The sequence below is a fragment of the Hyaena hyaena genome, unplaced genomic scaffold (assembly GCF_003009895.1).
Source record: "Hyaena hyaena isolate Hyena2069 unplaced genomic scaffold, ASM300989v1 scaffold_20, whole genome shotgun sequence".
Classification (NCBI taxonomy): domain Eukaryota; kingdom Metazoa; phylum Chordata; class Mammalia; order Carnivora; family Hyaenidae; genus Hyaena; species Hyaena hyaena.
Genome location: NW_024080652.1, coordinates 1,770,766 through 1,793,692, shown reverse-complemented (window position 1 = coordinate 1,793,692; position 22,927 = coordinate 1,770,766). Strand labels below are relative to the sequence as shown.

Sequence of the window (22,927 nt, the reverse complement as noted above, 5' to 3'; positions counted from 1 at the left end):
CAGCCTTTCACATCTTCCTCTCCAGGATGGGGAGGGGCGACTGGGGGACTAGGCTCTGCTCCCTGGCATGGTCCTCCTCTTCTGCCTGAGTCCTCCCTGCCCCTGCTACATCAGCAGTCCCTCCCCGAGCCCCTTGCAGCCTGTCCACAGGTTGGTTACTGCCCTGCCCTGCAACGCACTGTGGCATCAGGTGGGTGGAGAAGAATCCGGCAGCCTGACAGCTTCAGTCACAGACAGGGTCTTACCTGTGTTTACATCCTCAGGCCTGGCCCTGCACTGGACGCTTAAAATGTCAATTTGTCTTCAATCGACTGATTAACGCACTAAGAATGGACTTGTAATCCATGCTAGGTGGCAGCTCCGGATCCACCTCTGAGCTCTGTACTCATGCTCTCTGCTGATGCATGTCACTGCCTTCAGCAAAAGGCCTTTCTCCTACTCCTAAAACCAGAGGTCTTTCGAGGTGAGACCACGTAGCCTCCTGTCTGCTTGGGCGTACACGGCCCGTGAGGATGTGTGGGTCTGGCTGCACTGCTCTGAAGGGACACGAGTGCCACCTGCCCTCAGCGCATGGTGGCGTTGGTGCTTCCTCCGCCTGTGGACGTCTGACTGCCAGGCACTTCCGGCTCCCCAGTGGTGCCGACTCTGCCAGTCTGCTGCCAGGACCGTGAGAGCACCAGCTCCTGCATGAGCAGCTCAGGTAAGCAGCTAGCCCTTCCTTCCCCAGGAGGAACCGGGCTCCCTGTGGCTGTGTCCCCTGTCCCCCTCCTTCACGTGCCTTAGGACCGACTCAGGAACAACTGAGTGAGAGGCCGAAAGAGAGTGTGTGAAGCTTGCCCACAGGACCCCGTGGGGCTGAGGGCTCTATCCTCCCCAGCAGAGGTGGCGGCTGTGTCTGCAGATAGGCAGGCGAGCTGCCGTGTGGCCCCTCGGTCCCCCTGGGCACCCCCATCCTGCTCACTGACCCCCATGGCCCCTCTGCCCACCCGGCACCACCATCCTGTGCACTGACCCCCACGGCCCCTCGGCCCCCGCGGCACCCCCATCCTGCACTCTGAGTCCCAGGGCCCTGTGGACAGAGGTCATGGGCTCTGTGGTCAGCCCAGGTCACATCCAGCACTGCTCCCCCCGCCCCCTGGGGACTTGGGGTGGTGAATCTCAGCCCGTGGAGCCTGGTTCCATCTACAGTACAGTTGTGGCCGGCCCTTCTGGGTGGACTGCTGTCACGGGGCCCGGGAGGCAAGCAGTGGGTGCACCGTGCGCGGGTAGCCCCTGCCCCCACCTTGAGGGCCGCAGCTCTCCTCTGCTCAGCCAGAAGCACGCTGACCTCCTCTCTGGCCAGGGCCACCTCGTGCGGCTCCGTGGACCCGCCCTCGTCCGCGTCGGCCTCTGCCAGTCCCTCGTCCCTCTCCGCCGCCCTGGCCTTGTGCGTGAGGTGCTGGCTCTTCTCCCGCTCCCAGCTACAGCCACAACAGAAGGGGCAGGGGGCAGGGTGCTGGCCCCTGCCCCGGCCGGTCTGCCCGCAGGCCCAGGGGTTGACAGTGGGACACAGGTGGGTCTGCTGCCCTACCTCCTCTGTGTGTACAAACAGAGGTGCAGACCTCAGGCCACCTGCAGGCTGCCCGTCCCTGCTGAGCCCATCCCCCTCAGCCTTAGAACTTGGATAGCAATAGCACACTGAGGTTCTGAGGCTTAGCTGTGATGGCTCCCACACAGAGGAAGCCCGCAAAGGTGCACACCAGGGCTCCAGGCTGGGTCTGAGCTGCCATGGGCACCGCGGGGGAACTGCAGGAAGAGAGGAGCAGGTCTGGGAGCAACAGAGGGAAGGAGAGCGCTTCCTGTTCCCAGAATCCCTCCCGTGTGGGCATCACGCCATTTGTATAACTCAGAAAACGGACAGAGAGGAAAGAGCGGGGGGGGGGGGGGGGGGGGGGGGGGGGGGGGGGGGGGGGGGGGGGGGAAGGGGGGGAGGGAGGGGGAGGAGGAGAAGAAATGTCGGGAGGAGGTGACAGAGATTGGATGGGGACCCCAGAGTTGAATGTAAGCTCCTGCAGGCAGAGTTGTGGGTGTCCCTGTTTGCCCAGGGCAGTGACGACACGCTATTGTAAACCACGTTGTCTCGCCCCAAACTCGTCCCGCTCTGGATGACAAATTGCACGATCAGCCCCTCCACACATGGTCAGGCTACTCATGGGAGTACAAATGGCAAGTATGTGTGGAATGGTAGAAGCATCCTGGGCCCGTGACTGTGCAGTCTTGGGCAAACCCACATCCCCTCCGAGCTTCAAAATCCTCTGCTGTAAAATGGGGTCGACCCTAAACTGCCAGGCCAGCTCTGGACTCCAGCCTGAGACAAAAACACCAAAGGCACCTGGAAGCCTGCTGCCACCTGGCCCAGCTTAGCGCCAGGGCCAGGAGAGCAGGGAGGGACTGGGCCAGGAGTCCTGCCTGGGGAGTGGGGGTGCTCTTCACCAAAGTCCCTGCCGGGGCCCTGCAGGCAGTAGAGAGGGGCTGATGAGGGCACACAGGAGCTCCCACCAGCACCCCTCATGTCCTGGCTGGGCCCCTGCCCACAGGGAGGGAGGCGCCCCAGCCCAGGGAAGTGGGAGCACTCACTCTGCAATGGTCAGCAGGTGGCGGGACAGGTCCACATGCAGCTCTATATTGGTGTTCTCCAGCTCCACCAGGCTGCGCCGCATCTCCAGCTGCTCCTTGAAGGCCCCGATGAGCTGTGCCCGGATTTTGTTCATCTGCTGGCGGCTGTCCTCTCCGTTGTGCAAGGGGATCCTGACTAGGGACAGGAAGAGAGCCAGCTGTGCCAGAAGCAGCGCCACCCAAGCCAGGGTCAAACTCTATGGTTGCCCACCAACACAGGGTCTGACCCAAGGAGAAGCTCTATGTACATCCATGGATGGATGGATGGATGGAGTGGATGGATAGATGGATGAGTAGATGAAAATGGATAGATGAATGGGTGAATAATGGATAGATGGATTGACGAGTAGATGATGGATGGATGGATGGATGGATGAATAGATAGATAACTGGGTGGATGATTTACATAGTTTCCTTGCCTGGTTTGGGGTCAGGTTACCTGGATTTGAGTCTCAGGAATCCAAGGAGAGGTGTGGCTGGGCTAGCTATCTGAGTTCAGACCTCACTTCCTCAGGGAAACCCTCCAAGATTCTCAATCTGGGTCCACCTGCCACTTGTTCTGATAACATCATACCTTCTCCTTCACAGTCCTCGATATCGATAATTGATAAACACTTTGTGATAAATGTTTGACATCTCCCTTTCCTGGTAGGATGTAAGGTCTACAGAACAAACTAGTTTTGTCCTTTCGTTTCCACATAAGTTCCTAACTAATGGCTGTCATGATTCACTGATCGTGGTCCCTGACTGCCCCACTGGGAGCTCCACTCGGGACACGTGCAGCCCGTTGCTCTGACCTGAGGGCAGTGGTCAAGCGATGGGAGGTGGGTGAAATACACAGTGCATCCAGATAACCGAGCAAGGCTTCTGGGGAGTACTTGGTATCCCGTGAATACTCATAATGATCCCGGCGTGCCATAGTGCTGCCCCAGGTGTGCCAGAGAGGGACCCCAGAGAAGCCAGCGATGCCCTCCAGGCTCACCCTGACACCACCCCCCTCAGGACACTGCTCATCTCCCCACTGCAGACCACCTAGGACCAGTCCCACTAATTAGGAGGCCATCAGGGTGAAGGCCCTCTTACCAGGCATCCCAGCTGACCCCCGGCCCTGATGAAGCCCAAGGACCCAGGCCAACAGCTAGCTCTGCAAATTCTCCACGACAGCGCTGCCCTCCACACTTGCAGCCCCCCAGCCCTCCACTGGTCCCCTGGGATTCAGCTGCCTTCAATGACAGCCCCTCCTGTTTGGCCCCCTCACCCTCTTGCTCCAACAGAAACCGAGCCTCCGAGTCACCGGAGAGAAGTGAGAGAAAGAGGCGTCCGTGTAACTAGAAAGCCCCAAAGTGCCCGTGGAAGGGTACGAGATACTGCAGGCTCTAGTGTGGGCCTGTGGACCGCTCTGCCACCGCGAGAAGGGGCGGACCGTGTAGAGATGGGTGGCCCCAGGACACACGGCTGCTTGAGAAACCCCGGGCACAGCTACAGGCTGGCGTCGTGAGGTAAAAACGCGAAGCCATGCCCCTGCCCCTCACACACACATGCTTATAAACCAGCTGTTCCTCTCTGGGGAGCACAACCCAGATGGGTACACAGCAAAATGATGGCAGTGACCTCGGGGAACCAGGAAAGGGAGAACAAACTAAACCCACAGCTGGTGCGAGGAAGGAGAGAACAGCGGACGGGAGCGGAAACCCACAGACCCTCTGGCCAGGGCTCCCGATGCCACTGTCCCTTCCCCAGGGATGGCATCCATGCTTAGTCCCGCAGTTTCTCCTCTGCACGGCCCTCTCCTTATGCTTGCTGACTCCCCAACCCTCAGAGGCTGCGGTATTGACGCCTGTCCTCTGGGACCCACCTCCACGGCGCCCCCTGCGGGTCACCGGAGCGGCTGCAGTGGTGGCTCTGCCCCACCCTGCCGGCCTTTCTCTCCGCCCTGCCACCCCCAGGGCTGGAAATCCCATCACAGACCATGAGCATTTTCAACCCGCCTCCTTTCCTGGGCACTCACGGCGGTCCGCGATGGTCGCCCTGGGCCTCCCCTCGACCCCTGCCATGTCCGCCGGGTTAAGCCGTCACCACGGGGAATCCTCCCAGGCAACACACGGAAGGAAACCGCTCTCTCATGTGGTCTGGCTTCTACTTCCGACTGCACATCTCAAGGGGGTCCCTGACATCGCTCCCCTGCTCACCTGCTGGGCCTCCCTGGGCCCTTACGCTCAGGATAAGCCCGGGCTCCGGTTCAGCACTAGCCATACCCCCGCCCCTGCTCTCCTCCCCAGGCCCTTTACACGTGCTGTCCCCTCGGCCAGAAGACTCTGGCCCCCGGTCTGTGTATGGCTCTTTCCTTAACACAGCGAGAGGCCACCTCCTCAGAGAGGCCCCTGCACACGGCTGAGCTCCGATGGCCTCCTCACCTCCAACTCCCACCCTGCCCAGCTTCACGGTCTCACACCCCATCCCACTCATTGCTGTCTCCCTCCCATCCATGAGAGTGCACGCTGCTTGAGGACAGGGCCATCTGGACCTCGCTGAGAAGGGTGCCCATTCCATAGCAGGCCCCCAACCAGTAGTGAGGAGCATGATTCCCCCACCGGTTGTGGGGCGCATGTAGGGTGGTGGGTGCATGTGCTCATCGACTGAAGAGTCAGGTGGGAACCAGCCCCGCACTGCGGGCCTGCAGCTGAGGCCTGGTTTCTCCTGTACTTGGCAGCATGCAGCAAGTTGTGTGTCGTGAACACACAGTACCACGGTTTTATAATACGTGGTATGTGCATGAGCAATATGGGAATGCAGTCCTGTCAGAAAAATTCGAATTAGGGGTGCCTGGGTGGCTTAGTCGGTTAAGCGTCCGACTTTCACTTAGGTCATGATCTCACGGTTCGTGGGTTCGAGCCCCGCGTCGGGCTCTGTGCTGACTGCCGGCTCAGAGCCTGGAGCCTGTTTCAATCTGTGACTCCCTCTCTCTCTGACCCTCCCCTGCTCACGCTGTCTCTCTCTCTCTCCTAGAAATAAAAAACATTAAAAAAAAATTTAAAAAAAAAAAGAAAAATTCGAATTATAGGTCAAGGCTGAAGCCCCTCTTCATCATCTGGTCTTTGCCCCCCAAATTCCAGATATCCACCCATAGAAAACCACGGCAACCAATGCATGTGTGTCCTTCAGAATCATGTTCTGTGGGGGCTGTGCCCGTGCGTGTAAATAGAGACACACGTGGGGCCTGTGGCGGGTGAATGGATTGGACCAGGGCCAGGCGACATGCCCTCGAGGGCCCAGCTGCACAGATGGGCCCACCCCACCCTCCACAACTGCCATGGGGGTCGCCCCAGGGTGCGGGTCGCGCCCCCTTCAAAGGGCACTCCCCATCCCACAGGCACCCGGGCACAGGCATGGAGGGCTGAGGCGTGGAGGGCTGAGGCGCAGAGCACACCGCTGCCAGTTTGCATAGATGGTAGGCCGGCTGCCCCCACACACACTGATTCACGCTCCTGGTAGGAGTGTCAGCTGCCACTTACAGACTGTACTTTATACCATCCACTTACTGCGACCTGGCATTTTAACTGTAGCCAATCCCACAAGGGAAATTTGTCTCAATGTTTTCTGTTTCCTAACGCAATTAAGAATCTTCTCCTATGTTTATCAGCCACTAGGGATTCTCTGAGTAGCATTATTTTCCTCAGCTTTGGACCAATTATTCTTTCTTGCTGATTTTCAAACTATCTTTATTTACTACGGCAAAGCCTCAATTAGCCAAGAGAACGTGTCTGTGTAGTATGTGCGTGTCTATGTACATATGCACTCTTCCTTACTGCCGTTCTTATGGTTACTTTAACTTACTGATTAATTCTATAACTTTATGGAAAAGTGCTGATGTGCTCACCCCTAAGGGAAGGCTAAATAAAGCCGGTGGGGAGAGAAGGGGACAGAGAAAAAGTGCATGCCAGGCACGGGGTTTGCTTTGGGGCCAGATGGAGGGCTGAACCCATGACTCTGTGGAAATTCCAAATGCCAGTGAATTGTGCACATTCAGATGGAGATTTTTAGGGGCATCTAGGTGGCTCGGTGGGTTAATAAGCATCAAACTCTCAAGTGTGGCTCAGGTCATGATCTCACAGTTCATGAGGCTGAGTGCCAAGTTGGGCTCTGTGCTGAGCCTGGAGTCTACTTGGGATTCCCTCTCGCCCTCTCTCTGTCCCTCCCCCATTCTCTCTCTCTCTCTCTCAAAATAAACAAACTTAAAACAAAAGGTGAGTTCTGTTACGTGTAGCTCTGCCTCAATAAATAAGTAAATAACATAGATGCTGACATCAGGGGAGGCAGAGGACTCTGTACTTTCTCTGCAACTTTCATTTGTGTTTTTAAAGAACAACTGATCTAAGACAAAGGAAAAAACAAAATAGTGGGAGGGTGAGAAGGAAAGAAGGGAGAGATTAGGAGAAGGTGGAGGAGGCAGCTGCTCCCCACGCTCTGCAGGCCAGGGAGTGATGGGCAGCACGTGGCGGCCTGGGACAGAAGTCCACAGCCACGGCCACGTGCCCTAGGCTCCGGGAGCTCGGCTCTACCTTGTGTGTCCTGGACGCTGGGGTCCCCTCTCTTCTCCTGCTTCTCGATTTTGGACTTGAGGCGCTCAATCTCCCTGCGCAGGGTGGAGATGACGTCCGCATACTGCGTGATGCGGTAGGACAAGTTCAGCAGGTTGCGCTTAACCTGGTGGGTGGGACACGGCCACGGTCAGAGCGAGCCAGGCTGACCCGCCTAGGGGTGTGTTTGTGCTACAACCACACCAGCCCGTTTTCGTCATGAAAATTCAGATAGTGCAACTCAGCCTTAAAAAGACAGGAAACTCAGACACCTGCCACCATGAGGATGAACGCCAAGAATGCAATGCTGAGTGACACAAGCCAGACACAGAAGGACACGCACCGGGACCCAGCCACATGAGGTCCTGATGTCGTCAGACTCAGACACGGAGTAGATGGTGGGGCCGGGGGAGTGAGTGGGGGTCCGTGTGTAATGGGGACAGGGTCTCCATGTGGGGAGATGGAACATTCCGGAGACGGGCAGTGGGGACGGCCGCACAGCAGTGTGACTGTGCTCAGTGCTCCTGAGCTGTTCACTTAGAATTGGTTAAAATGGTAATTTTTATGTCACACGGATTTTGCCACAATACAGAAAATTCAAATGACCCTTCAAGAGCTTCCCTGAAGGCCCTCCCTGTAGGTGTCCATGGTGACCACCTGGGCGTGTGCCCCTGGGCCTTGCTCCGTGTGGTTCCATAGGTAGACACATATCTACAGAGACACATGTGTGGAGTTTCTTGGTATAACAGGCTTGGCTTTGTGCTTTTCTGTAAATTATATCAGACCAGGGCTGGTATTCTTTTAAAAAAATTTTAAGTAGGCTCCATGCCCCACGTGGGGCTCAAACTCACCCCCCTGAGACGAAGAGTCACTCGCTCCCCCAGCAGAGCTGGCAGAGACCACCCCCCCCAGACGTTCTTTTCCTTGCTTCCCTCATCCAGTGCAGTGGGGGGGGGGGGGGGTCCGTCTGCCTAGATGGGTCTACCCTGCCCTCTGTAATGGCTACCCAGCAGTCCTTGGCAAGGATGCACCTGCCTGCTGGCCCTGTCCCCTTGGACGGGCACTTTGGAGCTTTCAGTGACACAGCATTCGGGAGCACGCAGGTCCCAGTTTGCCTCTGGTGGATGTGAGCGTGAAGCGGGTCACAAGGCACACACACTTACGTGTGCACACCCTCAGTCTGCACACCCACGGCTCCTCCCCACGTAGGGTCCAGCATCCTGGACCGACCCCCTAAACTCTCTCTCCTCCATCACTCTCCCTTGCCACACCCTGCGGCTGTCATGAAGAGCACTGGCTCCAACCAGAAGTGACAGATCTATGTGTGGGAATCATGGTGCTCCATCGGTCTCGCCCACTGCTATGCCCAAAGCTTGGCCGAGAGCAGGGGCCACCCTGGTGCCTAGCTCAGGGCCACGCTTTGGGATGGGCTCATCCCCATAAGCGTCCCCTTTACTTAATGGCCACTAGACATGTGCGCACCCTCTACGCGGAGCACAGCCACAGCCAAAGGCAGGAGGGGCCCGAGGTGTGGTCCCTGGAGCCTGAACATTGGAGCCTCTCTCCGTGCCAGCTGCCTGGTCTGTAAAGCAGGATGACAGGCCTACCTCCCAGGGAGAGGGTGTGAAGGGGTAAGTAAACCCAGACAGCAAGAGCTCAGAGCATGCCTGGCTAACGGGTAAGTCAATCTACATCTTGAACCCCTGAACCCTGCTAACAGGGCCTCATTTGGAAAGAGGGTCTTTGCAGATGTGATTAAGAATCTTAAGATGAGATGGAAAGATGGCGGCAGAGCCTGGAGGCAGGCGGTCACAGGGCCACGGCCGCCAGGAGACCTGGGGTGGAAAGGAGGCTCCAGAGGGAGCCCCGAGTGAGAATCCAGCCAGCAGGGGAGCAGGGGAGCAGACAGGCAGGGCCTCACCCGTGTCTTGATGTTCTTCGCCCTATAGGCATACAGCAGGGTGCTCCGGGACTCCTCAAAGTGGGTGCTGGCTGGACTAATGTGCGCGATCATCACTGTCCGGCTATTCCCTCCCAGGGCGTCCTGCGCAGCAGAGGGTCCGAGTTGGGGGTGATGCGAACAGGCCCCCCAGTGCCCGCCCCACTGCGGGGACTCGCCTCTGAATTCCTGCTCCAAACCCTGAGGGACCAAGGGTGTGGTGCTCGGGGAGGGGCACGGTGGGGGGAGGCCACAGTGAGACTTGCCCCAGGGCCACCCCATCAGACTTCTGCTCTGATGAGAACGGAGCAGACAGAGAGGCTGGACCTGCAGAGACGTGCATTTAGTGCTTTGCCCATTTGTTTACTCATGCTCTTGCTATGGGACAGAGAGGACAGCACCCAGCTTAGTGGAGAGGACAGGGTCTCACTGACAGACTGTCCAAGATTGGACAGGTGGCCTCAGTAAGGTAGTGAGCTCCCTGTCTCTGGGAGTATGCAAGCCTCTGGCCGGTGCATACTCAGAGGGATGGAGCGGGAATCAGGCAGTGACTAGCGATGGTTGGGGTTTACAGTGCTCTCCCGCCCTGGGGGTCCTGGGAGCCGTGTCTGGGCCTCCCGCTCCCCACAGAGAAGCCTGGATGACACAGGATGCAGGCAGCTGCTGCAGCGGTACCTTCAGCAGGCGTGTGAGCTTGCTGTCCCGGAAGTTCACGTACTGCACCCGGCTGCCGCCTTTCTCACTGAGCGCATTGATGCAGTTGCCCAGTGCCAGCAGGGAGCGGTTGATGTGGGCGCCCTCCTTCATCCTCTTGCCACGGTTCTGGGTCTGGGTAGGAGAGGATGAGGTCCACGCAGTGCACTGACCCCTCCCACCCAGGGGGCCACCCCTGCTCTCCTGACAGCCTGAGGCCTGTAAGTAGGTGGCGGGACTGTGCGCAGAGCCCTGTGCCGCCAGGGCGGGGTGTGGCCGGGCCCAGCTGCTCACCAAGAAATGAATGAGGTAAGACATGGGTGAAAGGGAGGTCTGTGCCCCACAACCCACTCTGATGAGGAACAGACGGGCATGTGAGTTCATGCAGGTGGCCCCCCCATGCTGGAACCTTCCTGCCCTTCCCCTCCTACAGAGGCACCCCCACCTTGCTCTCTGAATCGAGGGGCCATGGTAGCCAGCCTCGCCCCCTCTTTCCTTCACCACTTAACTCCCCTGGCAGCTGCCATGCTCCTTTACACACTCAACATCTTCCTGGATGCTTCCCATGGGATCCTGGCCCCCATGGGGGCCACATAGCCCTGGAGCCTGGGACACCGCAGCGCCCAGCCCACAGCAGGGGCTGCCCGCGTGAAGGTGGATAGAGGCGCCAAACTGCCGTCAGCACGAGCACCTCTGAGGGCAGGTACCGTGGGGACTCTTTCTTCCCCTTATCTGTATTTTCCACATTTTCTGCACTGTGTTTCTAGTACATTTGAATCAAGGTAAAAGAACATTTTCTCTTTAAAGGCATAGAAAGCCAACTGGGAGCACGGCCTGAGAAATCTCTGACAGATGTCCCAGTCTGTCCCAGCTTCCTTATTTGCCAGAAGGGGCAATCTTCCAACTTCACAGGGTTACGGTGAGGATTCAGCGCAGAAGATGTGCAACAGGCCAGCTAGGGCCTGCGCCCAAAGAAGCAAGCAGTAAACGCCAGCTACTGTTTTCATTAAGTGGGAGCTGGTGCAGGGTAGGACCAGAGCTGTTGGTGTGGCCGGAGCCAGGGCAGCAGCCCATGTCATGTGTCTGTGTCACAGAGCTGGGGGCCTTTCTCAGAGACCTTGTACCCTGGAAGAGACTCCTTCATGAGTGATTTTCTTTGAAGAAATCACAGCTCACAAAAGCCAAGCAGGTTCTACAAGTAGCCCACGTAGGCCACTCGAATATACAGCTAAAACAAAGCCAAGGTCCAGAGAGGGGAGGTGGCTTGGCCAAAGGCACACAGCAAGTCAGAACAGAGTGAGAAAAGGACACAGACCCCAGACCTCCCTTTGGAAACCCCTCCATCTTGTCCCCCGAGGACACGGCCAAACCCAGCTAGAATGGGCCAAGATCCCAGACCTTCATCACATTGGGCTGCCCGTGCACAAACCTGTCACACCCACAGCTGTCTGTGTGTCAAGCACGGCCTGTACTCTCTGTACTCTGATGCTTTCACACCCGGAGCCCCTGTGGAGCCTGGAGGCGCTGCCACGCCCCCACGGTTCAGCTGGTTCCTGGAGATGACCAACCACTCACCCAGGAGCCGTCTTCCAAATGCAACCAACCGACCCTTAGCCCACGCCCCCCCCCCCACCTTACACTCTGGGCCTCTGTCCCCCAGCCCTAACCCCCCAGGGACCAGAGCCTGGACAGCCCTCAAGCCCCCAGCCCACTGGAATTACCCAGACTGGCCGGTCCTCAGCCTACTCGCCCTGCCTCCCCACTCCTTCCCGTGGAAACCACAGTACACTCTGGCCAAGGCCCATGTGCCTCGGCCTCCTGACCAGCCCTGGGGCTTCCCCGTGTGGCCCTGTGTGGCATCTGTGGCCCTTCCTCTTCTGACTGTAAAGACTACCTTTCCCACGGCTGTTGTCTCCTGATGTCCTGCCGTGCCACACACTTTCTGCAAACACGCTACATCCCACGCCAGCCTGACTCTGGCAGCTGGCGAGGGCCTGCTCAGTTCCGCAGGGCAGGGGCACGGCAGGGGCAGGGCAGCCAACAGATGCTGAAACAACTCTGTGATCGAAAGCCCTGAAAACAGAACACGTGGTGCAGACCGGAAGCACAAACATCCCAGCAGCGAAAGGCAGGGATCCTGGCCGATGCCCCTGGGCCTGACACCCCCATGCCTGAAGCCTGGGTCCATGCCCTGCTGGGGTCTACACCCCACCAGATCCCGGCCCAACGTGTGCTGCCTACCCTACATTGTGCTAGGGGGAAGGGGTTACAGGGACTGTGCCTACTAAGGGCCTGGTCTTTGGGGACCTGTAAAATGTCGTTGGTTGATAACATGACTGACTTGGCCCCCGTCAAGCACCTTCTCTGCACCTGGCCCTGGGCTGGGTCCCACCCTCGAGGAAGGCTCAGCCTTCCAGGGCAGCAGAGGGTAAGCACAGCCCTGTTTCCAGCGACAGGTGCCATAAATGTTAGGCAAGCCAGGGGCTCAGGGGCGGGCAGGCAGGGCCCTCGGAGGGAGTGTTGGGGCACGGCCACGTTGGGGCATGGCCACGTCGGGCAGGAGTAAGCTGGGCACCGTCCTCCCAACAGCCGGGCTTTATGCATACTGTTCCCTCCACCTGACACACCCTTCCTTGTACCCTCCACCCAACCCCTGATGACCCCACACCATCACCATGCTCTCCTCTGGGCTCCTGCAGCCTCCGTGTGGACCCTCCATACGGCCTACCCAAGCCGTAACCATCTGCTCATGCACGTCTTCCCCACAGAGGCTTGGAGCTCGGAGGGTGTGTCAAGAGAGCCTGCCACTCGGGAGCTGTGACTTTACAAACCATGGTTCAGTGGGCTCCGCTGCTCAGTGCTGAGAATTCACTCCCTCTGTAACCGTAACTGTAGCCGGTAGCCTAGCGGGCAGCTCTGCGGAGCGGGGTTGGACAAGAAGGGGCCCCGCTCACAGGCCAGAGGGACTGGGGACAGCGTGACGGGTGCGAGGGTGGACAGAACCTGCGACGCCCGCTCAGAGCCCGCCAGGTCCACCATGAAGAGCCTCCCGACGCGCACTTCCTCCGCCAGGGGGGAGCCGTGGCTCCGTTGCCGCACGGTGACCTGCAGCACAGCGTGGGACCGGGACGACGTCCGGTTGGTGGCCGTGGGCTCCTGCGTGCGCTGCCGGTTGCCTTTGGTGAGGAGCTGCATGATCTGAGGACACAGGGGGTGTTGGGGGGCAGGGGCAGGGGCTCCGAGAGGCCATGTGCACCTTGCAGAACCACGGGCAGGAGAGGACACCAGTCCTCTTGGCCAACAGAACTTGTCCGGTGGAGGCAGGAATGGCAGATGCGGACACCTGTACCGCTTTCCCTCCTCTACCCGCAGCAGACATCACAGGGGGCCTCCTGTCCGCCTGGGCCCCAGAACCAGGGGTGGACCCGGACATCACCGGGGGGCCTCCCGCCTGTGCCCAGAACCAGGGGTGTTCCTGGACATCATGGTGGGGGGGGGCTCCTGCCCGCCTGTGCCCTCGAGCCAGGGGCAGTCCCAGAACCTCTCACACAGACCCCTGCAGTTGTGTGGACTCCCTGGAGGTGGTGGGTTGGTTTGAAACCCATTTGTGTGCAAACTGCTCTGGGGATCAGGCCAGAGAGGTTGGTGGGGTCCCACATGGTGGGGTCCCTGCCATGTGCCAGGCGGTGCTGGGAGCACTTGGGAGGAGGACACTGACACAGTGTCATTGCGAAGAACAAGCAGGAAGGCTGCCTCCCTGACCTGAACCCATGAGGGCACTGCTAAGGGCACGTGGCCGGATCCTGAGGCAACTGTGCAGGACCCGGGGGCAAGAAGGAGGCACAGGGATCTCGAGCAGGCAGGAGGCCCACCCCGAGGGCAGTGTAGGGTGTGGGCCAGCAAGGGGAGTGGGGGGCGGATGGACAAGACAGAGGGCTGCGGGCTAGTGGACGACACGCCTGCTCTGGACAAGTGGCTTCAAGCCTGCAGCTGACCCTGACAGGCTGGGGCGCCGCGGAGGGGAATGGGTGGCGTATTGGTGAAGTCTGCCCTGAGCGCGGGCTGGGGGAGGGGGCTGTGGGTGCTGGCGCAGCATCCCCTCGGCCAGAAATGGCTGAAGCTGTATGTCCAGCTCCACCCCGTGAGCTGTGGGAGCGCAGCGGCCCAGTCTGAGGCCCGCCTCCCTCCGGGGACCCCAGGACCCTCACCTCCTGCGCGTTAGAGGTGGAGACCTCCGTGATGCCCGGGATCTGGATGCTGCCCCGAGAATCTTCCCTCAGGTCCAGGAAGCCTGAGGACGGGTTCAGGAGGTCCCGGATCACTTCGTTGTAAATCTGGGAGGGGAAACAAAAGCCAGAAGGCTGAGCGGCTTTGGTGCAGAGGAAGTAGAGGGCTTGGTGTCACGGATCATGGGGCCTTGCGTCTGCAGGGAACGTGCTGAGGGCTGAGTGTCCCCGGCAAGGGGGATCTGGGGGCTACACAGGCTCTCTGTGCACGAACACCCTGCTGCTCACAGGGCACAGAGGCAGAGGGCGGCTCACCTCCAGGTACGACATGGACACACTGCAGTCCCCACAGCCGCATGTCTCGATGGCCCGGAACAGGTCGCTGAGGGTCCGCAGGTAGATGCCCGGCTCCGCGTCCATGCCCAGCATGGTGTGCGTCTTCCCTGCACCTGTGGATGGCAGGGCGCCCAGCCGGGCGGGGCCTCCTGAGTGGGCTCTGGCCCCGCCCAGGCATGCCCCCAGGAGACCGTCCCCACGTCTACCCGTGCTGGACAGATGGTCCTGACACACGGACACACTCATCTCCCATCACAGGAGGCATGAGAGAGACCCGAGGCTGGTGGCTCCCATGCGGGAGGATCCATGGATGCAGGGAGGGCGGGGTCTAAGCTAGGACGCAGATGGTGGGGACGGGGGGCACTGGGAGCACCTGCTCCTCCCCAGGCCGGAGCTGCTGTTGTCTTTTTGGTCACAGGACCATCGTACAGCTCTTGTTACAAAGCGTCCACCCCCCAACCTGCTCCCCGAATGCCAGAACCGGGCACGGGGTAGGCGTTCCCTAACTCCTGCTGAATGAAGGGATTAAACAGGCTGTGGCTCTGGGCAAGGCGCATCTTGGGCCTCAGTCTCCCCATCTGCCCTGGCCCTCTGCGACTCCAGCCTTCGGGACGTGAGAGGCAGCTGAGTGCTGGGGAGCTGTGTCGGGCCCAGCCAGCTGTTACGGAGAAGACGTCTGTGGGTTCTCACAGGCAGCAAGGTGCAGGCTTTGGCTGAGTCCCAGATTCACTCCTCCCAGCTGTGTGGCCTTGGGGAGGCCACTTTACCTGAGACTCAGCTCTGCCGAGCTGAATGTGGAAAGGAGATGGCCACACCTCTGGGGGCTCCTCCCAGGATGGAAGGAGCCAGGGACAGTGGCGCACGGCAAGCGCTTTGTGTGGTCGGGGAGAGCATGCTCCTGCCACCCAGTCCCCTCTGCGGGACGCTGCCCTGAGCCGTACCTGAGGGGCCGTACGCAAACACTGTCGCGTTGTATCCAGAAATGACGCCTTCCACTAGGTGCTGGGTGGTGGCACGGTACATGTCTTCCTGTGGATGAACAGAAGGACAGACAGCGGAGCGCATGGCCCAGACAGAGTCAGGGCACGTAGCTGCCAGAGAGGACAAACATGTGACGTCTGCAAGTGTCCTGTTCCCTCTATGCGTGGCCAGGGACCTCCAGAAGGATGGGAGTGTAGACATGGCATGGGGTTCTGTGCCCACCCTGCTATGCAGCCCCATGGGGTGAAACGGGGCCGGGCTCCCAGAGTAGCTTCCAAGAAGGGTTATGCAGGAGTGTGTGTAACCACTCCCAACAAGAGCCTGACATGCGTTGGGTGCTGGGCACTGACGAGTCCTTTCCAGGGCTTCTCAGGAACTGAGAGAAATTATACAGAAGGCAGAGACCGGACAGCGACAACAGGCCATGTGCCTGTGGAGACAGGACTCCTCTTTATGGTGCAAAACCAGCACCGAGGGGTCAGAGTTTCAGGACAGCAGCAGTTCAGGTAAGGCAGCAGTGCCTAGCAATAGGTGCGGAAATGAGCTCCCTGTCCACGGGGGTATTCAAGGAAGGGTACCTCCAGGGCTGTAGGTTTGGCTGGATTAGACAGAAATGACAGTCCCCCCTCCATGCCCTTATACGGCACCCACTCTGGACCCTGCTCTTCATGTCACAGAATTGTCCCCATAGCCTTGGCTGCTCACACGGCTCATGGAAGCTAGAGGCACCGTCCCGTACTGCTTTCCTCAGCTCTGGACTTACACCATCAGGATCTATGATCCGGGCCTGTGTGAGCTCAGACAGCCTTGGTTTCCCCATCTGTAAAATGGGGATCATGTCTATATGTTTTAGAGGGTTGCTGAGAAGCTCGCGAGACAAGGCACGTCGAGCCCTCGAGGACAGCACTTGGCATGTGGGGACAGCCAGGCAGCAGGCCTTGAGGGCCAGGTCCCTCCCATCACCGACCGGCTGCAATCTCGAGAGTAAAGGAGCAGAGTAAAAATCTCTGCTCCACAGAGGCTGGGTCTCCTTATGACCACAGCCAAGTCCCACGGGAAGGTCGCTCCCAGGGCCATCAGGTGGCGGGTGTGTCCTCAACAGGCCCCGCGGTGCTGTCCATGCAGACTCGGCCACCAGGGCCCAGCGGGGCGGCCAGCAAGGGAATCAGGAGGGCCACAGGCTCTGGAGGCTCCTCCCACTGACATGTGGAGTCTGGCTCCCTCCCTGGGGCTGCAGTGGCCTGTTCCATGCTGTGCCGGCCATGGCCGAGCCCCTAAGTCTGGCGGCTTCCACCCTGCCTTCGTGGGGCCGAGGCCACCGTGCTGTGAGGGAGCCCAAGCCCCAGGGAGAAGCCCCAGCAAGCTCCAGGCCCCAGTGCAGCCACTGATGGATGGCCGAGTGAGCGGGCCGTCTGGACATTAGCCTGTGGGGCCTTCAGGTGCCCGCAGCCCCTCCCCCACATAAGACTAAAAATGCGCACGCATCTGCTCACAGACCCCTGTTCACCCAGAGCTGGGACAGATGGCAGAGAGTGGTCATCTCCCATCCCAGCTTTGGGGAGGTCAGTCTGCTTCGTCAGGAGCTGGGATACAGACAGGCAGAAGCCGGTAGTTCCCAGGCAGTTGGAAGGGTGGCACGGAGTGCGAGGAAGGGCCTCAGGGCTCTGCTTCACCTGGGAGGGGCAATCACCTGGGTGCAGGGCTGACATCAGCACAGAGCCCGTGTCCCTCGCCAGGCTTTATCTTGGGGTGAAACAGCCCCAGACATCATCATCCTGGCGCATGACAGTCCCGCCTCCGGGCGCCTGGGCTCAATCCTGCTCTGCAGGGCTCCCCTCTGTAGCATGGGGTGACAAGACCTGTCTCACAGGTGAGGGTCAGGTGACATGCTGGATGGCCTTCCATCTGTAGCTAAGGGCACTGGTGAGTCTGGCCTGATGCTGGGTCCAAACCCCCGCGCTGACCTCACGGGATCTCCGGGAGGCTGGGCTCTTCCTCTGTGTGTGTGTGGTGGGGGGGTGGGGGGGCGCCCAAGCCCTGCTGGGACCCCTCACCCATCCATCAGTTCTAGCTCTTGGCCGCTGAGCCCAATTCGCCCCTGCTCACTCATCCTGTCTCCCCTGCCGGGGCTGGGGTCCCCCAGGACGGGAGTATGCCCTTCCCACAGGGCAGAGGGGACACTGCTCATCGCCTAGACAGATGAATGAGAAGATGTGTGAAACCCCGCCACTGTGGGAGGGGCCTCCCGCTACCTGCCCCTGGGTGGCCAGTGTGCTGCCTCCTGCTCGTCAGTGAAAGTTTCGGATGGGGCCACCTGCCTGCCAGGTCCTTGTGGGGGGGTGGGGTGGGGGTGGGGGCTCCAGGGCCTGGAGAGGGTACCATGCCAGCCTGGCCTGAGGGGAGGACGTGGGAGGCCATGGGCCAGGGGGTACCTGTGATGCATGCTGGTCGAAAACGGTGTCAAAAATGAAGGTCTTCTCCCGCGATCGGTGTGCACGCAGCGTGTCCTCCGGGTCCTCGTTGGGGTCCATGAGCACCACCATCTAGGAGCAGTGAGGGGGCTGCTCACAGAGCCCAGGCAGTCTCCATGTACCCTCAAGGATCCAGGCTCACCCACGGGGCCAGAGGGCTGCTCAGCTGGGAGGGCCATCCGGGGCTCCACTCCCAGGCATCCTCTTCACTTCTATGCAGGGGAGTAGCCTCTCCAGGCTACTGCACCCCAAAGTCACAACTGTAAGCCCCTCAGGCCTGCTGGCTCTGCTTCCCAGCACCCCCAACACCAGCACCCAATCGACACCGAGTCCCTCACACCAAGGCCAGGACAGAGGCACTCCAGCTAAGAGCCAGCAGGATGCCCTCTGGGCTCTGCAGGAAGGTGACCTTTGATGAACTGAAAGAAGGAGGGCAGGGGCTGTGCTCCCCCAGGCGGCCCTGAGTGTACATAATGCATCCACTCCTCACCGGTCTGCCCCCCACTCCCAGCTCTGCAGCCTGCTCCTGCTTCTCCCAGTGGGATTCACCTCTCCCCCCACTGCCCCTGGTGGGGAAGCAAGGTGCGTGAGAGCCTCTGGGGATGGGGAGGTTCAAAGAGCCTCTCCCAGGGGGTGGGGGTGCAGGGCCATTAGAGGCCCATCAGCTCTGTTTACTCTAGGAGGAGCTCTGGGGCTGGGGGAGGGAGAGGGTACCAGGGGAGAGCCCAAAGTCCCCAGGACAAGGCTGGACAGACCCCAAACCTGGCCAGCTGGCTGCTGGGCCACCAGGCCACGCCCTCCCTCGGTCCACAGCTTTGGAAGCAGGTGTCTGGTGGCGAGGGCTGCCCAGAGGCTCCTGGGGAGTCAGGCACCCCAGCTTCAGGCCAGCACACTCTCCAGGGCGTAAGCTTCCATGGCGTGAGCTAGCCCTTGGCCTCCACACTGTTTTCTGTGCAGTCATGGAGAGCCTCTCGGGAAAGGCGCTCAGGGGCTGCCCCGTCCATGCAGTTCCCATCGCAGGTGCTCGCCCTGAGCCTGGCAATCAGGCTCCCAGCAGTGGGAGGCCTTGGGCAGCATTCCCACACCAGCCTGGGCTCTGCTTTCCCCTCTGTTAGACGGACACGGGAACAGAAGCCACTGCTGGTGTGGGGGACAAGCAACACTGACCAGCACTGAGCCCTCCGTGTTCCAGAAGCGTCAGCTGGAGTGGCTCTTATAGCCAGAAAAAATACATTTTCCTTTGCTATAAATACCATGATTGAGGGAAATCGGTAAGCCACGAACCCAGGTTTAGACTGGGTAAAACAATGTTAACTTTCTGACTCTGGTCACCATACGGGGGTCACACGATACTCGTGCTTTTCAGGGACGCACACGGACTTCGTCGGACGTGGAGGGGCAGAAGCCTCAGATGGCCTGGCACAGTGGCAGCGTACACATGGCAGAGGACGGAGCAGGCTGGCCAAGCGCTCACATGCAGGGAAGCACCCGCAGGTGATGCGGGAACTCCTTGCCGGTGTCCTGGCCTGAAGTCACATCAAAACACAACGTTAAAAGGAATCGTGGATGTGCTGTAATGTGGACAAACCTCCAGAACACCGTGCGGGGGGCGAGCAGCCCGATGTATGGGGGCCGCGTGCCGCAGGCCAGCAGTCACACCCACGGGGCCGAACCACGGGGTCCAGGCCGGCTGAGGGCATGGGGCAGCTGAGTGGGCGCAGGGGCTGCTGCTGGGGAAATGGAAATGCTCCGACACTGCAAACGTCCCAACAACCACTGACTTGCTCACGTTCAAACGGTGAATTTTGGGGGCGCCTGTGTGGCTCAGTGGGTTGAGTGTCTGATTCTTGATTTTGTCTCAGGTCAAATGATCTCACGGTTCGTGACTTCAAGACTTGCGTAGGGCCCCGTGCTGACAGCACAGGGCCTGCTTAGGATTGTCTTCCTCTCTCTGCCCCTCCCCTGTTTGTACTCTTTCTCTTTCAAAATAAATAAGTAAACTTAAAAAATAATAAAATCATCAATTTTATGTTTTATGAATTTCGCTTCCATTTTTTAAAAAGGGAGCTATCTCTTGTACAGGGTAGAGTGAGGCGGCCTTGGGAGAGGCCCCAGGTGGTCTCTGACGGACCCTGAAGCGGAAGGACAGACCAGACAGGATGTGGGGGAAGGCAGGTGGGGGCAGGGGGTCTAGGGGGCTTGTGAATGTACACTGTTGCCTGAACACACATAGACCCCACCTGCTCACAACATTTGGAAGGACCCTGGCCCTGGGAAAAGTGAAGTTTGAACTCACTAAAGCCACTTCCCTTCTCCTGACACACTCTCCCCACACTAAGCCCTTCCCCATGATCCAGAAGTTTCCCCTAAAGTCACCCAGTCCTCAAAGTCCAGGAAGCTGGAGAAATTCTCCCCGTGAGAAGAAAAGCATCCTAAACTCCAGGAATCACCGGGAAGTCCTCCTGCCCACGGAGCTGCCCCGGGCCACAGTGGGCAGGGGACACTGTTCAGGTGTGGGTCGGTCACCTCCCAGGTGTTGGGCCAGCAAACACAAGAGGCTGCACTTTGACTTCATCATCAGGTAGGGTGGGAGTCACCCTGGACAGCAGGGACACTCCCTGGGAGGAGGTCTGTCAGTCCCCAGATGGGCCAGCACCAAGGTTCAGGCACTAGTGACACTATTATAAGAGCTGTTACTGACTCCAGGATACTCCCGTCATCCCCTGACCCGCGTTAATCAGCGCCACGCACCCGGCAGTCCCCACTCGGCCCCCATCTGCGCTGTGCCTGGCTGGTCACCTGCCCCTTGGTGACTCAGACAGAGCCCCATCCCAACCCCCGGGGCACTCACGGCATGAATTCAGCTGGATCAACCCTGCTTTCCTATGGAGACCACATACACTCTTCACACCTAAGCCAAACCCTTTCCTGCAAATTTCTGCTCCCCCCAATTTAACACCCCTCACCTTGTTTTACTGCTTAGCTATCTATGAACTCAGCACTAATTCACGGCAGCCTCTGCCCAGCGCACCCAAAGTGTCTGCACAGCCCACGTGCTCTGTCCGTTTCTTCTTCCCACAGCATCCTCCAGGGCTCCCCCCAGGTCAGCACCAGGCACCCCTCCCCACCAGGTCACCACTGGGCACCCCCCCACCACTAGGTCAGCACCTGGCATGCCCATCTGGCAGGCAGCAGTGGTCAGGGCTCCCCTCCCCCGACTCGCTCTGTTTGATCCTCTGTGACAGCAAACTCCCCTGACATCACACATGCATCCCTTCATCGTTCGCTCCCACCCTGGACAAGAAAAGTCCTTGGGTCTCCTCACAGCTCTGCCCCAGCGTCTACAACAGTACCTGGCTGCCGTGAGCCCTTGGTATTAACATTCAATGGGTGTCGCGACTCTATCTGTGGACATATGCCCTCGCCCCTGTGGCCTTGCCAGGTCCCAGCTGTGGACACAGGCCCCACGCCCCCACAGCCTCACCGGGTCCCCGTTGTGTACACTCACCCTGCACCCCCACAGCCTCACTAGGTCCCCGCTGTGGACACACACCCTGTGCCCCAGCAGCCTCACCTGGTCCCCCACTTTGTGGGCAATGACGGTGGCCCCTTCGTCCAGTTCTGTGTCACTAAGCGGGCGGATCCGAAGCACCACCTGAGGGCAAACACCATGGCAGCTGGCTTCCAGAGGTCTCACAGCAGCTGCCCCCGAATCCCCAGAGAACCCCCTTCATGACAGCCGACGGCTGTGTCCCAGGCCTCAGCAACTCCACTGTCAGGTGGGCTCAAGTTCCAAGTCATCCAAGCAGACAGATGTGGCCAGTCCTCACAGGAGCTGGAGTCCCTCAAGGAGGAGATCACAGGGCGAGGGGTGAAGAGGAAGAGCCCAGGGAGCAGAGGCAGGGCCCTAGATGGGGACCAGCAGCCCTGACACCTGACCTGTGCCAAGTGGGCACCAGGGGCAGAGGGTCAGGAGGCAGCAGGAGCAGGGAGGAGGTAGCCCTGGGGACATGCGGCCACAGGCCCATCAGGGACACAAGGGAGGGTGCTCACCATGAGGGGCTGGTCCTTGGGCTCCATCTCCCGAAGCCGGGCTGCCCCGGGCTGGGGAAGGGCCAGCAGCGGTGGGGCCAGAGGGCATGACAGGCTCCTGTTCTCCTGGCGACCTGTCTGCGAGGCAGGCCCCCCTCCCATCTGCCCCGCCTTGGTGACATCAGCAGGCCCCAGGAGCCCAGCCAGTCCTTAACAGTGTGCACACTCGGGACTGCACACGTGGCTGGGGAGGCCCCAAGCAGCTGGGCAGCCCAGGCCCTGGTGGACGCAGGGCAGCTGCACGCTGGGCACATGGGGGCCGCACCTTCACCTGATGCCACGGCAACCAGTCTTCGCCTAGGAGCAGTTCCGCCAAAGGGAGACAAATGCCACCAGCTGACGTTTAATGAAATTAATCTTAACTACAGATGCTTTCCCCACAAATGCCATTTCTAGAGCAACCTTGAAAAGGTCTTCCAGATTCTGATTGGGGTGTGGTTCTAGCTACAGTTCCCAGGTGGCCAATCTGCACCACCCCCCAGGCCGGGCTGGCCATCACCTTCAGGTGTCTGCAACCAGGGGCTGCGTACAATTTTCCCTGCAGCCTCCAGGCAAGTTGGCGACCCGGCGACCCAGATGCCAGCAGCCTTGTCAGGTGGAGAACCAGAGGTGAGGAGAACGAGCTGTCCCACGTTTGGGAAGTCAGAGAAGTCAGGTGCAGGAAGTTCCAACCTGAGAAACCCAACTTTGCGACTGTGGCTACAGCGCTCAAAGGCCCATAGAGGCCAGCCCACAGTGGCAGGGGTTGGGCCGCAAGTCAGATGAGTCCCTCAAGGTCATCAGGGCTGTCCCCAGCATGCCCAGCCCAGGGACCACGACTGACCATGAGCATGGTGGGGCAGGGTTGTGTTGGGTGTGCCGTTCTCTTCCTCAGAGTTTGGGCCAGTGCTGGGCTCTAGGACATTCCCACCCCATGGACCAGGGAGGGGGACAGCAGAAGAAAGCCACCCATCTAAT

The 22,927-nt window shown here is 59.7% G+C and overlaps 1 protein-coding gene across 1 annotated transcript in view; it reads right to left on the bottom strand.

Annotated features, from left to right (window-relative positions):
* The window catches only part of LOC120228001 (kinesin-like protein KIF19), a 30,500-nt gene that overhangs the window by 7,158 nt on the left and 415 nt on the right, over positions 1–22,927 (bottom strand). Inside the window, exons 2-14 of the mRNA XM_039226107.1 lie at positions 21,932–21,982; positions 21,453–21,533; positions 17,840–17,950; positions 15,368–15,455; positions 14,406–14,539; positions 14,073–14,198; positions 12,868–13,062; positions 9,847–9,999; positions 9,154–9,276; positions 7,215–7,359; positions 2,617–2,791; positions 2,372–2,491; positions 1,283–1,460 (exon numbers count right to left, since the gene is read on the bottom strand). Coding sequence (XP_039082038.1) covers positions 1,283–1,460; positions 2,372–2,491; positions 2,617–2,791; positions 7,215–7,359; positions 9,154–9,276; positions 9,847–9,999; positions 12,868–13,062; positions 14,073–14,198; positions 14,406–14,539; positions 15,368–15,455; positions 17,840–17,950; positions 21,453–21,533; positions 21,932–21,982 — 1,680 coding nt within the window. The remainder of the gene's footprint in view (positions 1–1,282; positions 1,461–2,371; positions 2,492–2,616; positions 2,792–7,214; positions 7,360–9,153; positions 9,277–9,846; positions 10,000–12,867; positions 13,063–14,072; positions 14,199–14,405; positions 14,540–15,367; positions 15,456–17,839; positions 17,951–21,452; positions 21,534–21,931; positions 21,983–22,927) is intronic.